Source organism: Leopardus geoffroyi, chromosome C2 (assembly GCF_018350155.1).
Source record: "Leopardus geoffroyi isolate Oge1 chromosome C2, O.geoffroyi_Oge1_pat1.0, whole genome shotgun sequence".
In the NCBI taxonomy this organism is placed as follows: Eukaryota; Metazoa; Chordata; class Mammalia; order Carnivora; family Felidae; genus Leopardus; species Leopardus geoffroyi.
Genome location: NC_059333.1, coordinates 68,431,931 through 68,449,671, shown reverse-complemented (window position 1 = coordinate 68,449,671; position 17,741 = coordinate 68,431,931). Strand labels below are relative to the sequence as shown.

General features: G+C 40.4%; 1 protein-coding gene across 2 annotated transcripts in view; it reads left to right on the top strand.

Moving 5' to 3' along the window:
- HSPBAP1 (HSPB1 associated protein 1) overlaps positions 1–17,741 on the top strand; it is a 58,199-nt gene that overhangs the window by 31,469 nt on the left and 8,989 nt on the right. For both annotated transcript variants that reach the window (XM_045502269.1, XM_045502268.1), the window contains exons 4-6: positions 9,287–9,423; positions 12,823–12,994; positions 15,746–15,829. In XM_045502269.1, coding sequence (XP_045358225.1) covers positions 9,287–9,423; positions 12,823–12,994; positions 15,746–15,829 — 393 coding nt within the window. The remainder of the gene's footprint in view (positions 1–9,286; positions 9,424–12,822; positions 12,995–15,745; positions 15,830–17,741) is intronic.

The window sequence follows — 17,741 nt, the reverse complement described above, 5'->3', positions numbered from 1 at the left end:
GAGTTGCCCACTCTTTTTTTTTTTTTCTTTAACATTTTATTTATTTTTGAGAGACAGAACGTGAGTGAGGGAGAGGCAGAGAGAGAGGGAGACACAGAATCCGGAGCAGGCTCAAGGCTCTGAGCTGTCAGCACAGAGCCCGACATGGGGCTCAAACCCACAAACCATGAGATTGTGGCCTGAACTGAAGTTGGATGCTTAACCAACTGAACCACCCAGCCACCCGAAGTGGCCCACTCTTGATTTCAGCTCAGGTTGAGATCCCAGGGTCATGGGATCAAGCCCTGAATCGGGCTCTGTGCTAAGTGTGGAGCCTACTTAAGATTCTCTCTCTCTCCCTCTGCCCTCTCCCCTGTTTGTGCTCTCTCTCTCTCTCTTTCTCTCTCTCTCTCTCTCTTTCTCTAAAAAACAAACAAAAAACATATAGCGAAAGGATTTTGCCCCAAGAAGTTTTCCCAAATAGACTCCATTTTATGTTGTGTTTCAGATTGGCTGCTGCTGAGAGTCAGGAGCCATGTGAAGTCACCAGGACACAGAATCCCAAAGTGCAATACATGGAAAATTAGTTCTAACCTGTCTTGGACTTTGTAACATAGAGTAGGTTGAAATATAGCCAGGTGGTTTAGTAATGATTAAAGGGGCTTGATGGTCAGTGATGCTTTCTGATGAGGCAAATTGGAATGTAAGAATTTATCCAAGCCTATCTGTGGGTAGAGTTAACTATCTCTTTTCTGTTTATGTTACCTAAGGTAATTTTCCTAAGGAAAAAAGACCCTTAAGTGCTTGATAATTTATAATGTCCTTTTAAGGGGCTGTTTAAATTTTAAATTGAAGTATTTATCCTTTGTAAGTTTTATATAGTTTTAATATTTAGTATTTTTTTAGTTTTATTTTTGTTGTTTTGACCAATATTGGACTTCTTTCTTCTTTTCAGGCATAAAACTCTTGTGTAATCAGCTTTTCTATATTTTTGATCTAAGCACAGAGAATTAATAGAATGAGACAACTTTTTATGTCACAGATGGACTCAAGTCAACCATCGCCATGGTATAGGTATAAGAACAAATACTTGGAGGTGTTCTCAGAGCCTAGAGCTTACACCAGCTAGTTGATACTGAATCTGTTCTCTGAGAACATCCCACTCAAAATATACCATTTTTTAGAACAAAACAACTTAGGAATGAATTATCTTTCAGTGATCAGTTTACATGGTAGACTAAAAAAAGCCACTATTCTATACTTTAAGCATCTAATTAGTGTTCTTCAGTTCTTTGGTTAAAACTAAAATTATGGAAGATTTGGTTACTTGTAAAATGGTGTTTGACTCTGTAATAATTATATAACTTGTTAATTGAAACAGGTTTAGGAATTACTCAGGTTCAGCATAAAAATAGATCTAGTTACTGGGGCACCTGGGTGGCTCAGTCGGTTAAGCGTCCAACTTCAGCTCAAGTCATGATATCTCAGTTTGTGGGTTCGAGCCCTGTATTGGATTTTCTGCTGTCAGCATGGAGCCTACTTTAGATCCTCTGTCTGCCTCTCTGTCTGCCCCGACTTGCACTCTCTCTCTCAAAAACAAATAAACATTAAAAAAAATTAGATCTACTTACCTAGATCAGTAACTCCAGCAATTTTTGAGCATTTGTTGGACTCACTTATATTAGGCATTGGAGATGCCAACTTGAATAAAGTAAAGGACTTGGCTCCCTTGGTACTTAATTTTTTTTTTTTTTTAATCAAAGTGTGTTTATTTATTTTGAGAGGGAGAGAGAGAGAGAGAGCATGAGCAGGGGAGGGGCAGAGAGAGAGAATCCCAGGCAGGCTCTGTGCTGTCAGTGGAGAGCCCGATGTGGGGCTTGAACTCATTAACTGCGAGATCATGACCTGAGCCAAAATCAAGAGTCAGATGTTTAACCAACTGAAGCACTCAGGCCCCCAAATTTCAACTATCCTTGACCTCTTAATTGTACCATCGTGTGGTAGTGATAGAAACTGCCTGTGGCTTTTTTTTTTTTTTTTTGAATAATTTATTGATGTTGTTGTTTCAGGTTGGTGTCTCCAACTAGATTGTAAAGTTCTCAACACAATAACAGAGATGTTTATGTCTCACATTTTTTTTGAGTCTCCCTCCTTGATTAGCATATCCCATGTTATCAGTCAGTATTTGTTGATTCGAGTAGATGTGGTGTGGCCCTGATTTTCAACTCTCTCAGTATTTGCATTCCTTTTATGATCCTGAAATACAGTGTGTAGATGATACCATTAACTACACATGTAATTAAAAAAAAATTGTTAAAGTACCTAACCTATGACATAAAGGAGAATTTTAAAGGAAGTAATTTATAATAAAGCAACATATATTTGGTATCTTAATGCTCAGTGACTATGCTAAATGATATAATGAAGTAGTCAAATCAGGTATGTAATTAAGTAGACCATTTCTAAAACCAGTATGCCATCATTTTGAATGGATACCACATTCCATTTACTCCAGAAACCAAGGCCAACCCTGATGCACACTGTGATCCACAATGTCCCTTTTCTGACATTGCAGACCATGAGGGAGCTTGCTACTTTCTATGTGAGGCTGTCCCAAATGACTATAGTTAGTTGCTGTCTGTTAGAATTGCTTAGATTTGGGCATTGGCCTGGGATGACCAAGGAATACTAGGACCATACCCACCAGATCTATATTTGCCCAAGGAAAAAAATTCCAGAGCAAAACAGAATAGTAAGTGTTCAGCCAGTAAAACCCAAAAGTGCCAAAGCTGAGGATAGATAAATGCAGAAACTAGATATAAACTCTGCTATGTGCTGTGGACTCTTGTCAGTTGCTGGAGCTATTGAGGTAAATAAGTGGTAAAAAGATAGAAAATAACTGTAAAAAAGTGAGTGGTTATATATTCGTCCTACAGCCCTGGTCCCCTTTTTTCAGGGAGCTCATATTCTGGTGGAGGAGATAGACAAATCTAACCAGTAATAGCCAGTTGTCCTAAGTGTTATGAAGTAAACAAAATGGGCCCAAATGGGAGAGGGACTTACTTTACATAGGGTAAGTTGGGAAGCTTTCTCCAAGGAGGTGATATGTAAGGTGATTCCTAAAAGATGAGAAGCTATGGGGTGCCTGGGTGGCTCAGTAGGTTAAGCGTCTGACTTCAGCTCAGCTCATGATCTCATAGTTTGTGAGCTTAAGCCCCACTTCAAGCTCTATGCTGACAGCTCAGAGCCTGGAGCCTGCTTTGGACTCTGTCTCCCTCTCTCTCTGCCCCTCCACCGCTCATGCTCTGTCTCTCTCTGTCTCTCAAAAAATAAATAAACGTTAAAATAAATAAAAGATGAGAGGCTAGCCATGTGAAGGGAGGGTCAGGAGCTTTCTAAGCAGAGTGAATAATAGCATATGCAAAACCCTTGAAGAAGGGAAAAATTTACCTTTTTAGGAAAAAAGAAAGAAGGCGATTGTGACTAAAGCCTGGCCAACGAGATGCAGGGGTTTAGAAGGTGTAGGAGAGGTGAGAAGGGCCTGGTCATACAGTCCTACAAATGAGGGCATTTGGAGCTAATTCAAAGCGCAAAGCAAACGAGTGCCGGGGTCTTAACATTTTAAAAAGATCGCTCTTGCTGCAGTAAGGAGAATGGGTCAGAGGCAGAGTCAACATTCTTTGAGAGGGAGACCAAAAGAGATAACGACTAAGTTGTATAAGGTGGTAGAAGGGTTTAAAGAAGTGACATTTACATTGGGTCCTCCAAGAGAAGTGTGAATTGGGGCGTGGGAGAGCTGTGAGACCAGCTGGAGCAAAGGCAGGGAGATGTGTGGTGCATACTGGGAAAGCCATAGAGATGGTGTAGCAGGGGTCTCATGCCAGATGTCGCATCCCCTCCACTGTTCTGAAATGCCATTTGCAGGTGATTCTTTTAAATGATTAAAATGCCGCAGCTACTAAAATACAGGGGAATTTAGACAGAAACATGTGACTCAATGTGTAATTATTCAAAGCCTGACTAGACTAGAAGTCATAATGAATTAATCAGATGCTTGTACCCACCTACAAAGGAAAGGTTCGATTTTGAAGAATTAAGACAAAATTCCATAGAATATTTCCAAGATTTGATAGTTAACATTTTGAAATGAAGCTAAATTTAAGTATATTTGTACATACACACATAGAGTCACCACGATGAGACAACACAAGCACAGACTGATATTGGCGTATATATTGCTGAGCCCAAAGCCATGAGTTTCAGTGCTATTGGTGGCTTAGTTTTTCAAAATGGTGAACAACTCCTAATAAAACTGCAGAAACACAAACTATAATTCTCCCTCGACTTATTTAGTAATTGTGTTTCTCTGGAAAACTCAGTGTATATTAAAACCGTGCCAAAGATCCTTTGGTGACATGTGAAATGGAGTTGGAGTCCTAGTCTCAGAAAACTAAAATCAGGTTTTTTAGCAGCATGAAAATTGTACAAGATACAGAACCTTTCCTTGTTGTGTTGAGCTGTATCCCTGACCTCTATCCACTGAATACCAGTAGCACCCCCTCCCACTTGTTTTGACAAGAATGTCTGTATGTTTTTTAATAATACTGTCAAAAGAGCAGTGATATTCCTTAGTTTCCACATACAAAAATGAGTATAACCAACTTCAGTCTCATAAGGATTAAATGAGATGATACATGCAAAATGTTAGTATTGGGGTCTGACCTGTAAGGATTTAATAACCAGGTAGTGATAACTTGTTAGCAAGTGAAAATATGGGTCTAGTTATAAACAGAAGAGAAATTAGGACTGGAGGTAAGATTTAGGAGTCATGTAGACAGGTTGCTTTAAACATTGTGAAATACCAGGCAGAAATTAAACAAGATTCAGTTTAAGAGGGATAAATGTAGGACCACGGCTTTTTCCTAAGATCTATTAATAAATCAAGGCTGAAGAGATATGGCTAGGCAACGGTTCAGAAGAAAAAGGCAGGCAAGCCCAAGATTAGCCATGATGTAATTCAGTTGCTTGAGCAAACGACAAAAAACCCCCAAAACAAACAAAGCACTGACACTACATGGACGGTGCAGTGTTCAGGATGGAATGCTGCAGTCCCATATGCAGGGTTTCATGTAGGCTGTGTCTAGGGTTAGAAAGTCAGGCTTCAAGAGCACTATTGACAAAGATAGTTGAGAGGATAGCAGCTGGAGGGAAAAGTTAATGCTCCTGAGTTTAGGTACAAGAAGAGAAGGCATGACAGTTTTTCAGATAACTTAAAGATAGCAATTTTTGGCAGAAAAGAAAATAAACCTGTCTGTGTAAAGCGAATCTACGACCTTCTGTAAGTACAAGAAAGCAGATATTTTGTGGTGAGCAGCTGTTAAAAAAATTCAACCCAGTAAATTTCAAGATCTGACTGGCTTTATTAAATAAATCAGGCAGCATCCCATCTAGCAAGTAGAGGAGAGCTACAAAATGGAAGGTTTTTATAGGAAGGAAGATGGAGCAAGAAGTTATTAGCAAAGGTAAAAAAAAAGTATAGGTTCAGGTAAAATCACCTTCCCTTCGTGGGAATGGCATGGGGTTTTATCACGCAGATTACCTCGATTTCCTTTTGTGTGGAGTGGTTGGAGATGCTCCACGTGACAGATTACCTCCCTGGTGCTGACCAGAAAATTCCTGACCCATTAGTTAAAACTGCATTCTGGGGGAGGTTGAAACTGCAACTAGGTTAAATAGTAAGCCCTGGTTTGGTGATACGGCCTGGAATAAGTGATTCCATCTTGGGTCGGTGGTTTTCTTTTTAATGGTCAATTGCATATTTGATTGCCCTTTTCAGGGATGGTGTAGAATAGAATTTTATGGATATAGATGATTTCTAAAGACTTTTCCAACTGTTGAAGTGGATGTGGGATTAGACTCCAGGGTGGATCACCCCACCAATCACCTTTACTAATTTCACTGGAATAGCAGCCTAACCAGGTCACTTGTTTCTAGCAAGACTCAAGGTAGATTCCTCTTGGGCCCACTTTGATTTCAGACATTTGACTACCTATAAGTAACTGAACACAACTAGCAAGAAAACCTCAACTCTCTAAGAACCTGTGGGGGAGCGAGGGGACACAAAATTCTGTCTATTTTGTGACAGATTTACCTTTTTTTCACCCTTTGGTTTTTCCACCCAATTTGTAGCTGAATTTTTGGTAGTTTAGGTCACTCTGATCTAATCATTCCAAAATAATTTTTCCTTTTTTTTTTTTTTTTGTCATTGCTGTCAGGGAACCCTCTTGCCAGTTTCTCATATAACCCCTATCCCCCAGAGGGAAATCTTCCTTCTGTGATTCTTTGTGAAGCAATACTCTAGAACAGAATTTCTCACATCACATGGGATTGGTCCATTGTCTCCCTCAAAGTATATGTGAAATTGTGTATAGTATGCATTTCTCTGAGGAGAAGCATGTTGACATTCATTATATATTACATAATTATATAGTATATAACATATATATATAGGATTAAGAATCACTTGGGGCGCCTGGGTGGCTCAGTCATTTGGGTGTCCAACTTTGACTCATGTCATGATCTCATGGTTCCTGGGATCGAGCCCCATGTCGGGCTCTGTGCTGACAGATTCTATGTCTCCTTTTCTTTCTGCCCCTGCCCTGCTCATGTTCTGTCTGTCTCTGTCTCTCAAAGGTGAATAAGTGTTTAAAAAAATTTTTTTTTAAATTAAGAATCACTTAAGCCTCTTCTTAGGTAAGGCAAAGCTCTGGTTTTTGTGTCTATATTGCACGTCTTTCAGTTGCCTTTAGTTAAATTCCAAACTGAGTGTGGTGACTTGTTCAACAAGGACCAGGTTAATTGGAAACTTCTCCTAAGCTCCCTGCTTGGACCAAGAGCCTTCCTTTAGCGATTGTAGATCACCCTCTGCTCACTTCTGTCAGAGCACTTGCCACATTATATTGAAAGAGTTCATTTATGGAACTGTTTCCTATTATTAGATTTGAAGGGTAGCCCTGTGTTGTGTTAGTTCTTGTATTCTGCATCATACCAGGGATGTGGTAGGTGTTTGAAAATGTTCTGGACTGGAAACATTTACCAATAATAAACCAACAGTTTCTTCTTTCCATCCCAAGCAACAAATGTTTTGAGCACTTACCCTGAGCCAGGTATTATGTTAGGCAACAGGAATTCAGAGGTAAGCTCCCTGCATGGAGCTTATGGGTCATATGTAAAGGGACTTGATTTTTGTAACTGTCTGGAGCAGCTGCATGTGAGCCATGTGCATAGGCATTTACAATAGCGCTTACCCTCCAAACCACGCCCCTTCTGTAACAGACATTAGTTATATGCACATAGTCCACTCTTTTCATTACTCAAAACAAAAATGAAAACACTTTTTTCTAGTCTTGCTCAAAACTACCATTAAATGTCTCTCCAAAATCCTCTTTCTCTTTGACTGCAGCTGTTAATGGTTTGCTTTGAAAAATTGAAAATGTAGATTGAAGATACTGATAAAAGAAGAGTCAGCATTTAGGATCATGTTCTGCACACAGAAGTGTGTTCTGTTTTGTTTTGTTTTGTTTTGTTTTGTTTTGTTTTGTTTTGTTTTGTTTTTTCAAAACCCAATAGGAAAGATTCACGATTTTAAAAAACAAATAAAGGGCGCCTGGGTGGTTTCATCGGTTGACCGTCTGACTTCGGCTCAGGCCAAGATCTCACGGTTTGTGAATTTGAGGCCCACATCTGCACTGTCAGTGCAGAGCCTTCTTGGGATTCTCTCTCTCTCTTTCTCTCTCTCTCTCTCTGCGCCTCCACCATCCTCTCTCAAATAAACTTAAAAAAAAGGGGAGAAACCTTTGTATCTGGTTCACTAGTATGTTCTTTCTCTTTTCTAGCTTATACATTCTATAATTTCATGGATTTGCATTTATGTCAAACTGCATTTGTAGTTTTCCAACTTTTATTTATTTTTTTATTTTTTAAGTTTATTTATTTTGAAAGAGACAGCATGAGTGGGGGGAGGGCATAGAGAGAGGTTGAGAGAGAATCCCAAGTTGGCTCTGTACTGCCAGCACAGAGACTGACACGGGGCTCGAACTCACAAAACCATGAGCTCATGACCTGAGCCGAAACCAAGAGTTCTACATTTAACCGACTGAACCACCCAGGCACCCCAACTTTCATTTAAAAGCAGGAACATCTCTTCTTCAACTTAAATAAGAGCCGAGCAGTTTGTTGAAAGCAAGAGGTTGGGGTGCCTGGGTGGCTCAGTCAGTTAAGCCTCCAACTTTTGGTTTTGGCTCAGGTCATGATCTCATAGTTTGTGAGTTCGAGCCCCGCATCGGGCTCTGCACTGACAGCACAGAGCCTGCTTGGGATGTTTTCCTTTCTCTCTCTGCCCCTCCCTCCCTCACTCTCTATCTCTCTCTCAAAAATAATAAATAAATTTTCAATAATAAAAGGAAAGAAAGAGACTTTGCTGCTACCCTCTGGCCCCTTAAGGAGATGCCAGGGGAGCCTGGTTTGAGAACTGCTGGACTAGAGAGTATTTATGGGTCAGTAGTTGACGAGGGCATGATTTGTCCACAAAACCAGGCATAAGAAGAGCCAAGTCCAGAGCACTGTGCTGTCTCTGTTTTAAAGTTTATTATACTTGAGTTCATGACTTTGGGGAGCATAGCAGAAGTCATGTATGGATATGTATTTCAAAAGATAGGCTGTCTCTACCTGGAGATTCCGATTTAGTAGGTGTGAAAATAAGTCTCCAGCATCTATAGTTTTAAATAACTCCATCAGAACATGTTGTCATTAGAGTGCAAAAGGTTAATGCACTAGTTATGCCCAGATATATCTACACTGCTTAGAGAGAATATGGCTTTCTGGCTGCCTCAGTTGAGAGACTTTTTGAAATGCTGTTATTTCCATTGTACTATTGTTCCTGCTGCCCAAGTGAGACTCTCTTCCCCTAGATATATGCATAATTATGTCTATTGTTTATTTTCTGTCTCCAGCCTCTAAAATGTAAGCTTCATTTGTGTGGGCATGTTTGTTTTATTCAGTGATTCATCACAAGCTTCTAGAACAGTCAGTAAATATTTGTTGAATAACTATTATTAGTGAGATAATTCATGTATGTTATTGGTTTAAAATATTTCTTGGACTGCTCTGGAAACCTAACTTCCATCTGTAGCATTTTCTGTAAAAGAGTGTTCCAAGTGCCAGAAAACAGATATGCAAGTGAAAATGTGTAACACTACCATATAGAAGATTTGGTTCTTGATGGACTGTAACTTTATTTTCAAAACAGGGCGTGATATGGTCTGACTTTGGGTTTCCTGGAAGAAATGGACGGGAAAGTACATTGTGGATTGGCTCTATGGGGGCCCATACTCCCTGTCATCTGGACTCCTATGGTTGCAATTTAGTATTCCAGGTACAAGGAAGGTAATGCACAGGTGCACGTGGGGGAAAGAGAGAGAGAGAGAAAGAGAGAGAGAGAGAGAGAGTGTGTGTGTGTGTGTGTGTGTGTGTGTCATACAGAAAGAAGAATGAGGATCAGGCAGGTGGCAGACCCCAAGGTTTAGCCCCATTTCCACCCTGTCAGCCTGCCTCATGACCAGGGCAGATCTCTTAATCTCTCGTCCAGTTTCCTCCTTTTTGAAGTAAGGGGAACATTTCAAATGAGGGTTTCCATGTGTCTCTCAGCCATGATCAGGCTTACCTTCAGAAACCTGATCCTAGAGCTCCAGGATCCCACTCCCCGTTCAGCTAGACAACTGCCTAGTGTCTGTGTTTGTAGTTTTCAGACTTCTATTTAAAAGCAGGAAGACCCTTCCTTCAAACCTAAATAAATAAGAGCAGAGCTGTTTGGTAAAAGAAAGAGGCTTTGCTCCTACCCTAAGGCCTCTGAGGAGATGCCAAGGAGCCTGGTTTGGGAACTCTGCTGCATGAGATGGTATTTGTGCCCCCTTTGAAGTCTAAATTTTAGTCTGTGCCTACGTGTAGACACAGTGCAGTATCTTATTACTTTAGGTAAGTTCTTGTCCATGTGTCTGTAGACCTTGAGATATATAAGGGTAAGTCAGGCAATATTTTTAATAGTCCCTGGTTCCGGTAGTTCCCTGAGAGTTTACGTGTTTCTGCCTGTTGGAGGATTATTCAGAATGTTTTACGTACAGCCTTATTTTCCCCTAATTAGTGATGCTCCAGTCTCCTTTCCTGGCCTTTTGGAACATTTACAGGATGGTACAGAGGGAAAAACAGAAATGGATATTTCCAAGTTCTCAAACTCTTTAGACATGAAAAGGATTATAAGTGGTTCCAAAAGAAACAGTAAATAAGTGTGTGAATAGATTTCACATGCAAAGTATTTTGGAAACTTTTTGAAACTCTTAAAACATGGTATAAGATAGTCTACTTCTGGATTCATTAAGTTTTTCTAAAGGGCATAGAGTGTTTTGGATACATTATTAAGTATTCATTGTGGATGCCACAATGAATCGTGTGCATGGTCCTTGCCCTTATGGAGTTCATAGTCTGAGCCTTAAACTTGGTAAGGGAGGTATTGTTGTAAGTAGCTATTTTGCATGTGTTCTGAATTGGGAAAGAAATTCAGTTAGGAAAACATTACAAAACAAAAAACAAAAAAAACCCTGTGTTCTTTCTGTGATATAGCAGGTACCATGTGTTACAGTAGGAATGGAGGTGAATGAGTAAGATCCCTCTCTGCCCTGAGTGAGTTTATAGGACTACAGGCAAGCCCACAGGTAGCTGTGATAGAAGGCAGAATGAACATGCCCTTCAGGAAGGTTTCGAAAGAGCTGTGGTACTGAAAAGTAGGATAGCGTTCCTGCTGGAAAGTTGAAGATTTCAGAGAAGAGCTGCCATTTATTTATGTTAGGCTTTAAAGAAAGGGTGAATGTTCAAAAGACATGGGTGGGAGGAGCAGAGGGACCAGCATGAGCAGAGCCCTAGGAAAATATGGGGTGTATAGAGAACCCTGTGAGTCATCCTGTGTTAAATTGTGCATTGGAAGCAAAGGGATCATCAGGCAGGAAAGGGAAGTTGGAGCCTGAGGTTGACTTCCAAGCAAATACCTCTTACTCTCTTTCAGCATGAAGGACAATGAGAGGTTTTTTGATCAGGGAATGACATGGTGATTGACCACTTTTTCTGACTGATAAGAGAAGGATGCATATGCAGTTGACTCTTGAACAATGCGGGGGTTAAGGGTGCCCACCCCCTGCGCAGTTGAAAATCCACATATAACTTTTGACTCCCTAAAAACTTAACCACGGTTGACTGGAGGCCTTACCAATAACATAAACAGTTGATTAATACATATTTTGTATGTCCGAGGTATATATACTTATTCTTACAATAAAGTAAGGTAAAGAAAAGAAAATGTTATTAAGAAAATCATAAGGAAGAGAAGATATATTTACAGTACTGTACTGTATTTGTTGACCAACCATCTGGGGGCACCTGTTTGGCTCAGTTGATAGAGCATGTGACTCTTACTCTCGAGGTTGTGAGTTCAGACCCCACACTGGGTACAGAGATTTCTTAAAAAGAAAAGAAAAAAAAGAAAAAGCATCTGCACATAAGTGGACCTGTGCAGTCCAAACCTATGTTGTTGAAGGGTTGACTGTATATTACATTTTAAGCCAAACAAATTGTATGGGACTGTTACCATTATGGGTATTCCTGTGGGAACACAGCCACGAGGCAGAGGTAGGAGCTGGGACCTGAAGAGGTCAGGAGATCTGTGACCTAGTTCTGGGTCCACCACTATCCACTAGTATAGTGAATGACGCTGAGCAAGTACTGGGTTCCTCTTCCACTACTTTGAAATTAGAGTGATGATCTCTTAAGAGTTATTCTAGCTCTAATGTTCTGAACATAATAAATGACAAGAATTCTCCCAAACTGTCATAGCTATAGTGAAATGGAGCAGCTTTATCATCTCTAAGGCAAAATAAGACTTTGGTGTCTACTTCTTAGTTTCAGAATAGCAGCCAACTGCTTCCTCATCCTGAAAGGAATGCAATGGCCCTACTGTAACTGTAACTGCAAGGGGGTCACTAGAGAGCTTTAAGTCTTTTCTCAGAAGTAGTCTTTCTTTCTCTCTCTCTCTCTCTCTCCTTCCTTGTCTGTGTATCTTCTTATGTTATACTTCTCCCTTCTTTGCCTCAAATGTCCCCCCTTTATTGGCTGGAAGTGTGGGTGTGTCTAGTGTTTTGCGATTTAAAATTTATCACCTCCATTTTCCAAAAATATTGAAGTGACTGAAACATCTTACAGTTTTCTCTTTTTGAAAATTCCTGTATTATATCAGTCTTTAGCTGTGGGTCATCATTTGTGCATTTCTCTTCCTCATGGATTAACCTAACACAGGTTTCACTTAAGGAATTTACAATCCAAACTGGGAGAAGTCTAGAAACCATTTGGTGGATAATACTGTGGGGGCTCCTGGAGAAGATGAGAATACGGATATTTGAAAGGGAGGGGTTATTCAGGGGAGCTCTGGAATCAAGGACGGAATCTGACTGATGAGGAGGCAGACTCTGATCTGAGATAAGAAAGAATGATCTTACAAACTAGATCCTGTCCCAGCAATAGGGCTGCCTCAGGGCATCAGGAGATACCCACTAGTTGCTGCCTTACCTGCACCCCTGTCTGCATAGGAGATTCCACCACTGACAGATGGGCCCAGTGACCACTGAGATTGCTCTTGTATTCCTTTATGGACTGAATGAAAATGAACACTTAGCCACTGCCGTCTTAGGTGTTTTGTCTCAAGTTCAGAGTATTAACTTACATCTTTTTTTTTTTTTTAATTAGGAAAAGATGGCATCTCTTTCCACCTGAAGATACTCCTTTCCTTTATCCGACTAGAATCCCTTATGAAGAATCTAGTGTGTTCAGTAAAATCAATGTTGTCAATCCTGATTTAAAACGTTTTCCTCGGTTCTGCAAAGCTCGAAGACATATGGTTACCCTGAATCCAGGACAGGTAATGGGGGCTTTAAAACACTGATGACCTGTCATCACACATCCCAGCTATAACTTCTCTCATGTCCTTATGCCACATGCCCCACCACCAGTACAAATGAGAATGATTTTCTTCCCTACTGCTCTGCTATTAGAAGGTTTCAGACATATACTTCTTAGTTTCACAGGTCCTGGAACTATGGGAAAAGGGAATATAGCTCCTCCTACTAGTGAAGAGGAGAATGAACTTTGGAGGAAAACAAGAACTCACCGTGTTTTTTTTTTAATTTGAGAGAGAACAGGCATGAGCAGGGGAAGGAGGGAGGAAGAGAGAGAGAGAGAGAGAGAGAGAGAGAGAGAGAGAATCCCAAGCAGTCTAAATGCCCAGCCTGGAGTCTGACATAGGGCTTAATCTCATGAGCTGTGAGATCATGACCGGAACCGAAATCAAGAGTCAGACATTCAATTGAGCCACCCAGGTGGTCCTAACAGTCATTATTAATAATGTTAAGAGAATGTGTCAAGGCATGGGTACTAGAGCAACTTTGGAATATTTATTCACAATTAGTATCTTTCCAACTATACTAGAAGATAAATGCAGGTTGGAATGCATCCAAGTGATGGGGTAACAAAAGCAGAATGAACAGAGAATGATTTGCTGTTAAGCAAGAATGGATGTTCCTTTTACAAAGGACTGTCTCTGAAATATTCCAAAGATTTTGTTCTTAGTGCTTCGGTCCAGTGGGGAAAATCACCTCTGCAACATTGGCATTTGCTGTCTGGTATTTCATTAACAATTTGAAAAGTTTTTTAGGTTCTTTAGGAGATTTTATTTCCTCAAGTGTTCCTCTCCCCTACCTGTTTTCTTCCTTCACTCCCTTCTCACTGGCTCTTTTCCTGCTTCCTTCATTTATGAGTACAAATAATGTAACTTGACAAAGTTGCTTCAACCCGTTAGCTGTCACTCCTTAGACACCTATCCCCCAGCCTCTGACAACCACTCATCTCTTTTATATCTCTATAGATTTACCTAATCTGGACATTTCACTTAAGGGCAGTCGTACAAGTGGCCTGTTGTGTCTGGCTTCTTTCACATAGCACCAGGCTGTAGAATGTTATCAGTACTTCATTCCTCTTTATGGCTAAATGTATTTCATTCTATGGATATACATTTTGCTTATCCATTGATCAGTTAATGGACATTTGGGTTGTTTCCACTTTTTGGCTATTATGAAGAGTATGGACACTTGAGTACAGTTTTTGAGTGAACATATGTTTTCAGTCCTCTTGGTTATACACCTAGGAGTGAAATTGCTGGCAGTGATTTGGCAGCACTGTGTTTAACTTTTTGAGGAATTGCCAAACTGTTTTCCACAGCAGCTACACCATTTTACATTCCCATGAAGCAATGTGTGAAGGTTCTGATTTCTTCACATCCACACCAACACTTGTTATTTTCCATTATTACTATCATTATCACTATTTTATTATTCTAGCCATTCTAGTGGATGTGAAGTGGTTGGTAATTCATTTGTCTTCTGTTTTCATAGCCAGATTTGAATGTGTGGTTCTATTATATCAGTGTGTCTTATATTCTGCTCATTCTTTAATCTACCAATGACTGGTTCCCTCTCTTACCACTTTACTGAAAGTATAACCTGATGGGACATTTATGACCTCCTAATGACTAAGTACAGTAGCCCTTTTTAGGGCTCAGTTCTCCTAAAATGTGCTTCTTCCCATATCGTAGCTCCACTTTGTTCATAGCAAATGCCACCAGTTTTCTAAATCTCTGAAGATCATCCTATCTGCTCTGCCCAACTTCCATGGGTGCTAATCTCATATTGCATCTGGACAAATGCAGTCCTTCTTGATTCTGTCTGTTGCTTTTGTTTACTAAATCTTCCATTTTAAATCTTAACATTTAATAATTAGACCATTATAAGAATCTCCTGTCCTTCCCAGGCTCTCCCATAATGTCTCTATGCTGACTATCCCCCTACTAAAAACGTCTTAGCAACTCTTTAATGCTTACAGAGTAATATCCAGATTTTTTATTCTGAATTCAGGGCCCTCCACTGGCCCTACCCTAACTCTCCCACCTTATCTCCCATTACTCTGTCTGTAATAGTAAGACTAGCCTACTTGCTGTGCCTCAACAGCCCCACCTCCCTGTGCTACTTCTCCCTCCTGACATGTCCTCATTCTTTCCTCTGTCTACATTCTCTCCTAACCCTGGTTCAGACCGCACTTCCTCCATCTGGGCTGCCCCTGCCCTCCCTGGTTCCTGCCTGCATCTCCCACCTCTGACGTTCTCTAGCACCAACGTCCGATCCTCTAAGTTATCACTTATCCAGTGCTCCCTTTCCACCTATTGTTTCTTCATTGGCTTCATTTTTAGACCATGAGAAGACAAACTACTTCCTATATTTTTACCTATGCCCTCTTTCAGAATGTGTACAACTAGTTTGCATTGGAAAGGAGGAAAACTTAGAATCTCAGAGTCCTTTACTAATATTTAGATGCAGACGGAACAGGTTTAGGATTAAGGAGACTGGAAAGCTAGCAATATTCTTTGTAGAAGATATGAACTTGTCAATTAAAAAAAGGAATACAAAGATTGCGTGTTTGTTTTTGTTTCTTGTTTCCCTTTCCGACAGCAATGTTACTATAAATTTGTATGTATTCCTAGCAGTTTCAGCTAGGGTCTGATTCTGACATAAAAACAAAATGTGCTGTTCTTGTGCTAACTTACTTTTTGTTTGCTTTTCAGGTTCTGTTTGTTCCCAGACACTGGTGGCATTACGTAGAATCCATCGATCCCGTCACTGTCAGTATAAACTCATGGATTGAGCTGGTACTTTTTTTTTTTTTTTTTAAGTAAATGTAATCCCTGCTTTTAAGGTATATATAGTCTGTCTATAAAAAAAGTTCCAGTATTAACTTTGGTTTGATATGCTATCATTGATGTATTCTATGCTGTGTTAATGGGTGTTTAGGTTGGAATTAGGATTCTCGGTGATGCACCATTCTTTCTTTTAAGGGCACATGATGGGCCCCAATGTTGGTGTGCAGGGTCTTCTCCTTTGACTAGTGTTATTAGGAGAACTGTGTTGGGCCTGTCTAGATCTGCCGTGTATGTTCCACATTACCAGTCCTTTCTGTACCATCTGGGCCAGAGATAACTGCTTCTTGGTTCAGGGTCCTTTTACTAATTGCACAATTCTTTGTCCTGGCTTATACATTTCCTTAAAGTAGAGTCTTTGAGTGCCAAGACTTTATCATTTCATTTCTGCCAGAGGACTTTTCCCTGAAATATGCCCTGCTTAATCCTGGTCACCTGCTCTACTTGACAATGAAAATGGCTGCCCAGTGTGGTTCAACCATGGCCTTCATTGCACCTGTGCCTCTTTAACCAGAGGCTTTGATTGCAAAGGTTTTGAATACACCTCTCATTTCTCTGGCTACTGCATCCTCCCCTCGGGATTTCCTCATCCTTTGGTAATGGGGAGGGCTTTGTCATGGGTGGAGCATAAGGAATACTAATCACAAGAAGCTGTACTATCGGGGATTAGGTGAGAGGAATGGTGGGAGATCTGTAGACTCAGTTAGTTACTCAGTTCTGCTGGTAGCATGCTGAATTGTAGTTGGGGCAAATGTCAAAGTACCATCCACTCCCAGTCCTGACAGTGCTTCACTCTCAAGGTAGCTCTTTTCATTGTTAAATAGTGGAGCTGTCACCCGCCTGCTTATCAACGTACCGATTATTTCTGAAACTATACACAATTTTTTTTTTAAGTAGGCTTCATGCCCACTGCAGAGCCCAGTGTGGGACTTGAACTCATGACCCTGAGATCAGGAGCTGAGATTAAGAGTCAGCCATTTAACCGATTGAGCCACTCAGGCACCCTGAATTTTTTTCTTTTTTAAATATTTGAAGATACCTGCCATATGTCTCCTTAAATTTTTCTTTCCCAGGCTCAAAACCTCTGGTTTCTTTAATACTGTTTTTTATATGACTTTTGTTTTTTTCCAGACTCTTCACCATTTTGGTTATAGAGTTTGGAACTTGGTAGGTTTAAGTTTCAGGTCGGTACCTTTATTAGCTGGCTAACCTAGATAGTTAGCTAATCTCATTAAGCCTAAGTTTCCTCACTTGCAGAATGGGGATCATGATTGCACCCACCTCAGTAGGGTAGTTGTGAGACTGAAGTTGGGGAAAACTAATCTGCTGCCTAACACATGGGAAGTGTTTAAAAACAGAAATTGCTATGAGGAGGAGGAAGGACTATTATGTCAAGAGTAGCCCTCCTAATGTACAAATACCAGGAGGCCTCAGTTCATGGAATATGATTTCTGTCTCACATGACCTAGATCCTAAATTTATTCAGTGCTGCTTATAATATTGCATTAGCCTTTAGGAATCTGATCTCACTTTGGGTTCATATTCAGCTTGAGAATATCCAGTGCTTTTGTTCACATGATCAGCTGCCATGTCTGGCTGCCCTCCCTTGTGAAGCTGTAAAGCTGGTTATTTAAACCTGCATCCAGGACTCCAGTCACCTCTCTCAGCTGTTGTCATGGTCATTTGGTTGAGCATTCCAGCTTGCCAAGATAGTTTTGAATTTGGTGCTCTTCTGTGTTGTTAGTGAACTCCTTCAAGCGGGCCTGTGCCCTTTTGATATGTCCTCATTCATCCTAGAATGTATCCTTGCTTTCTAGTACAAAAAGATATCTCAGGATTGCCTTGTATTTTCCTTGCCTCACAC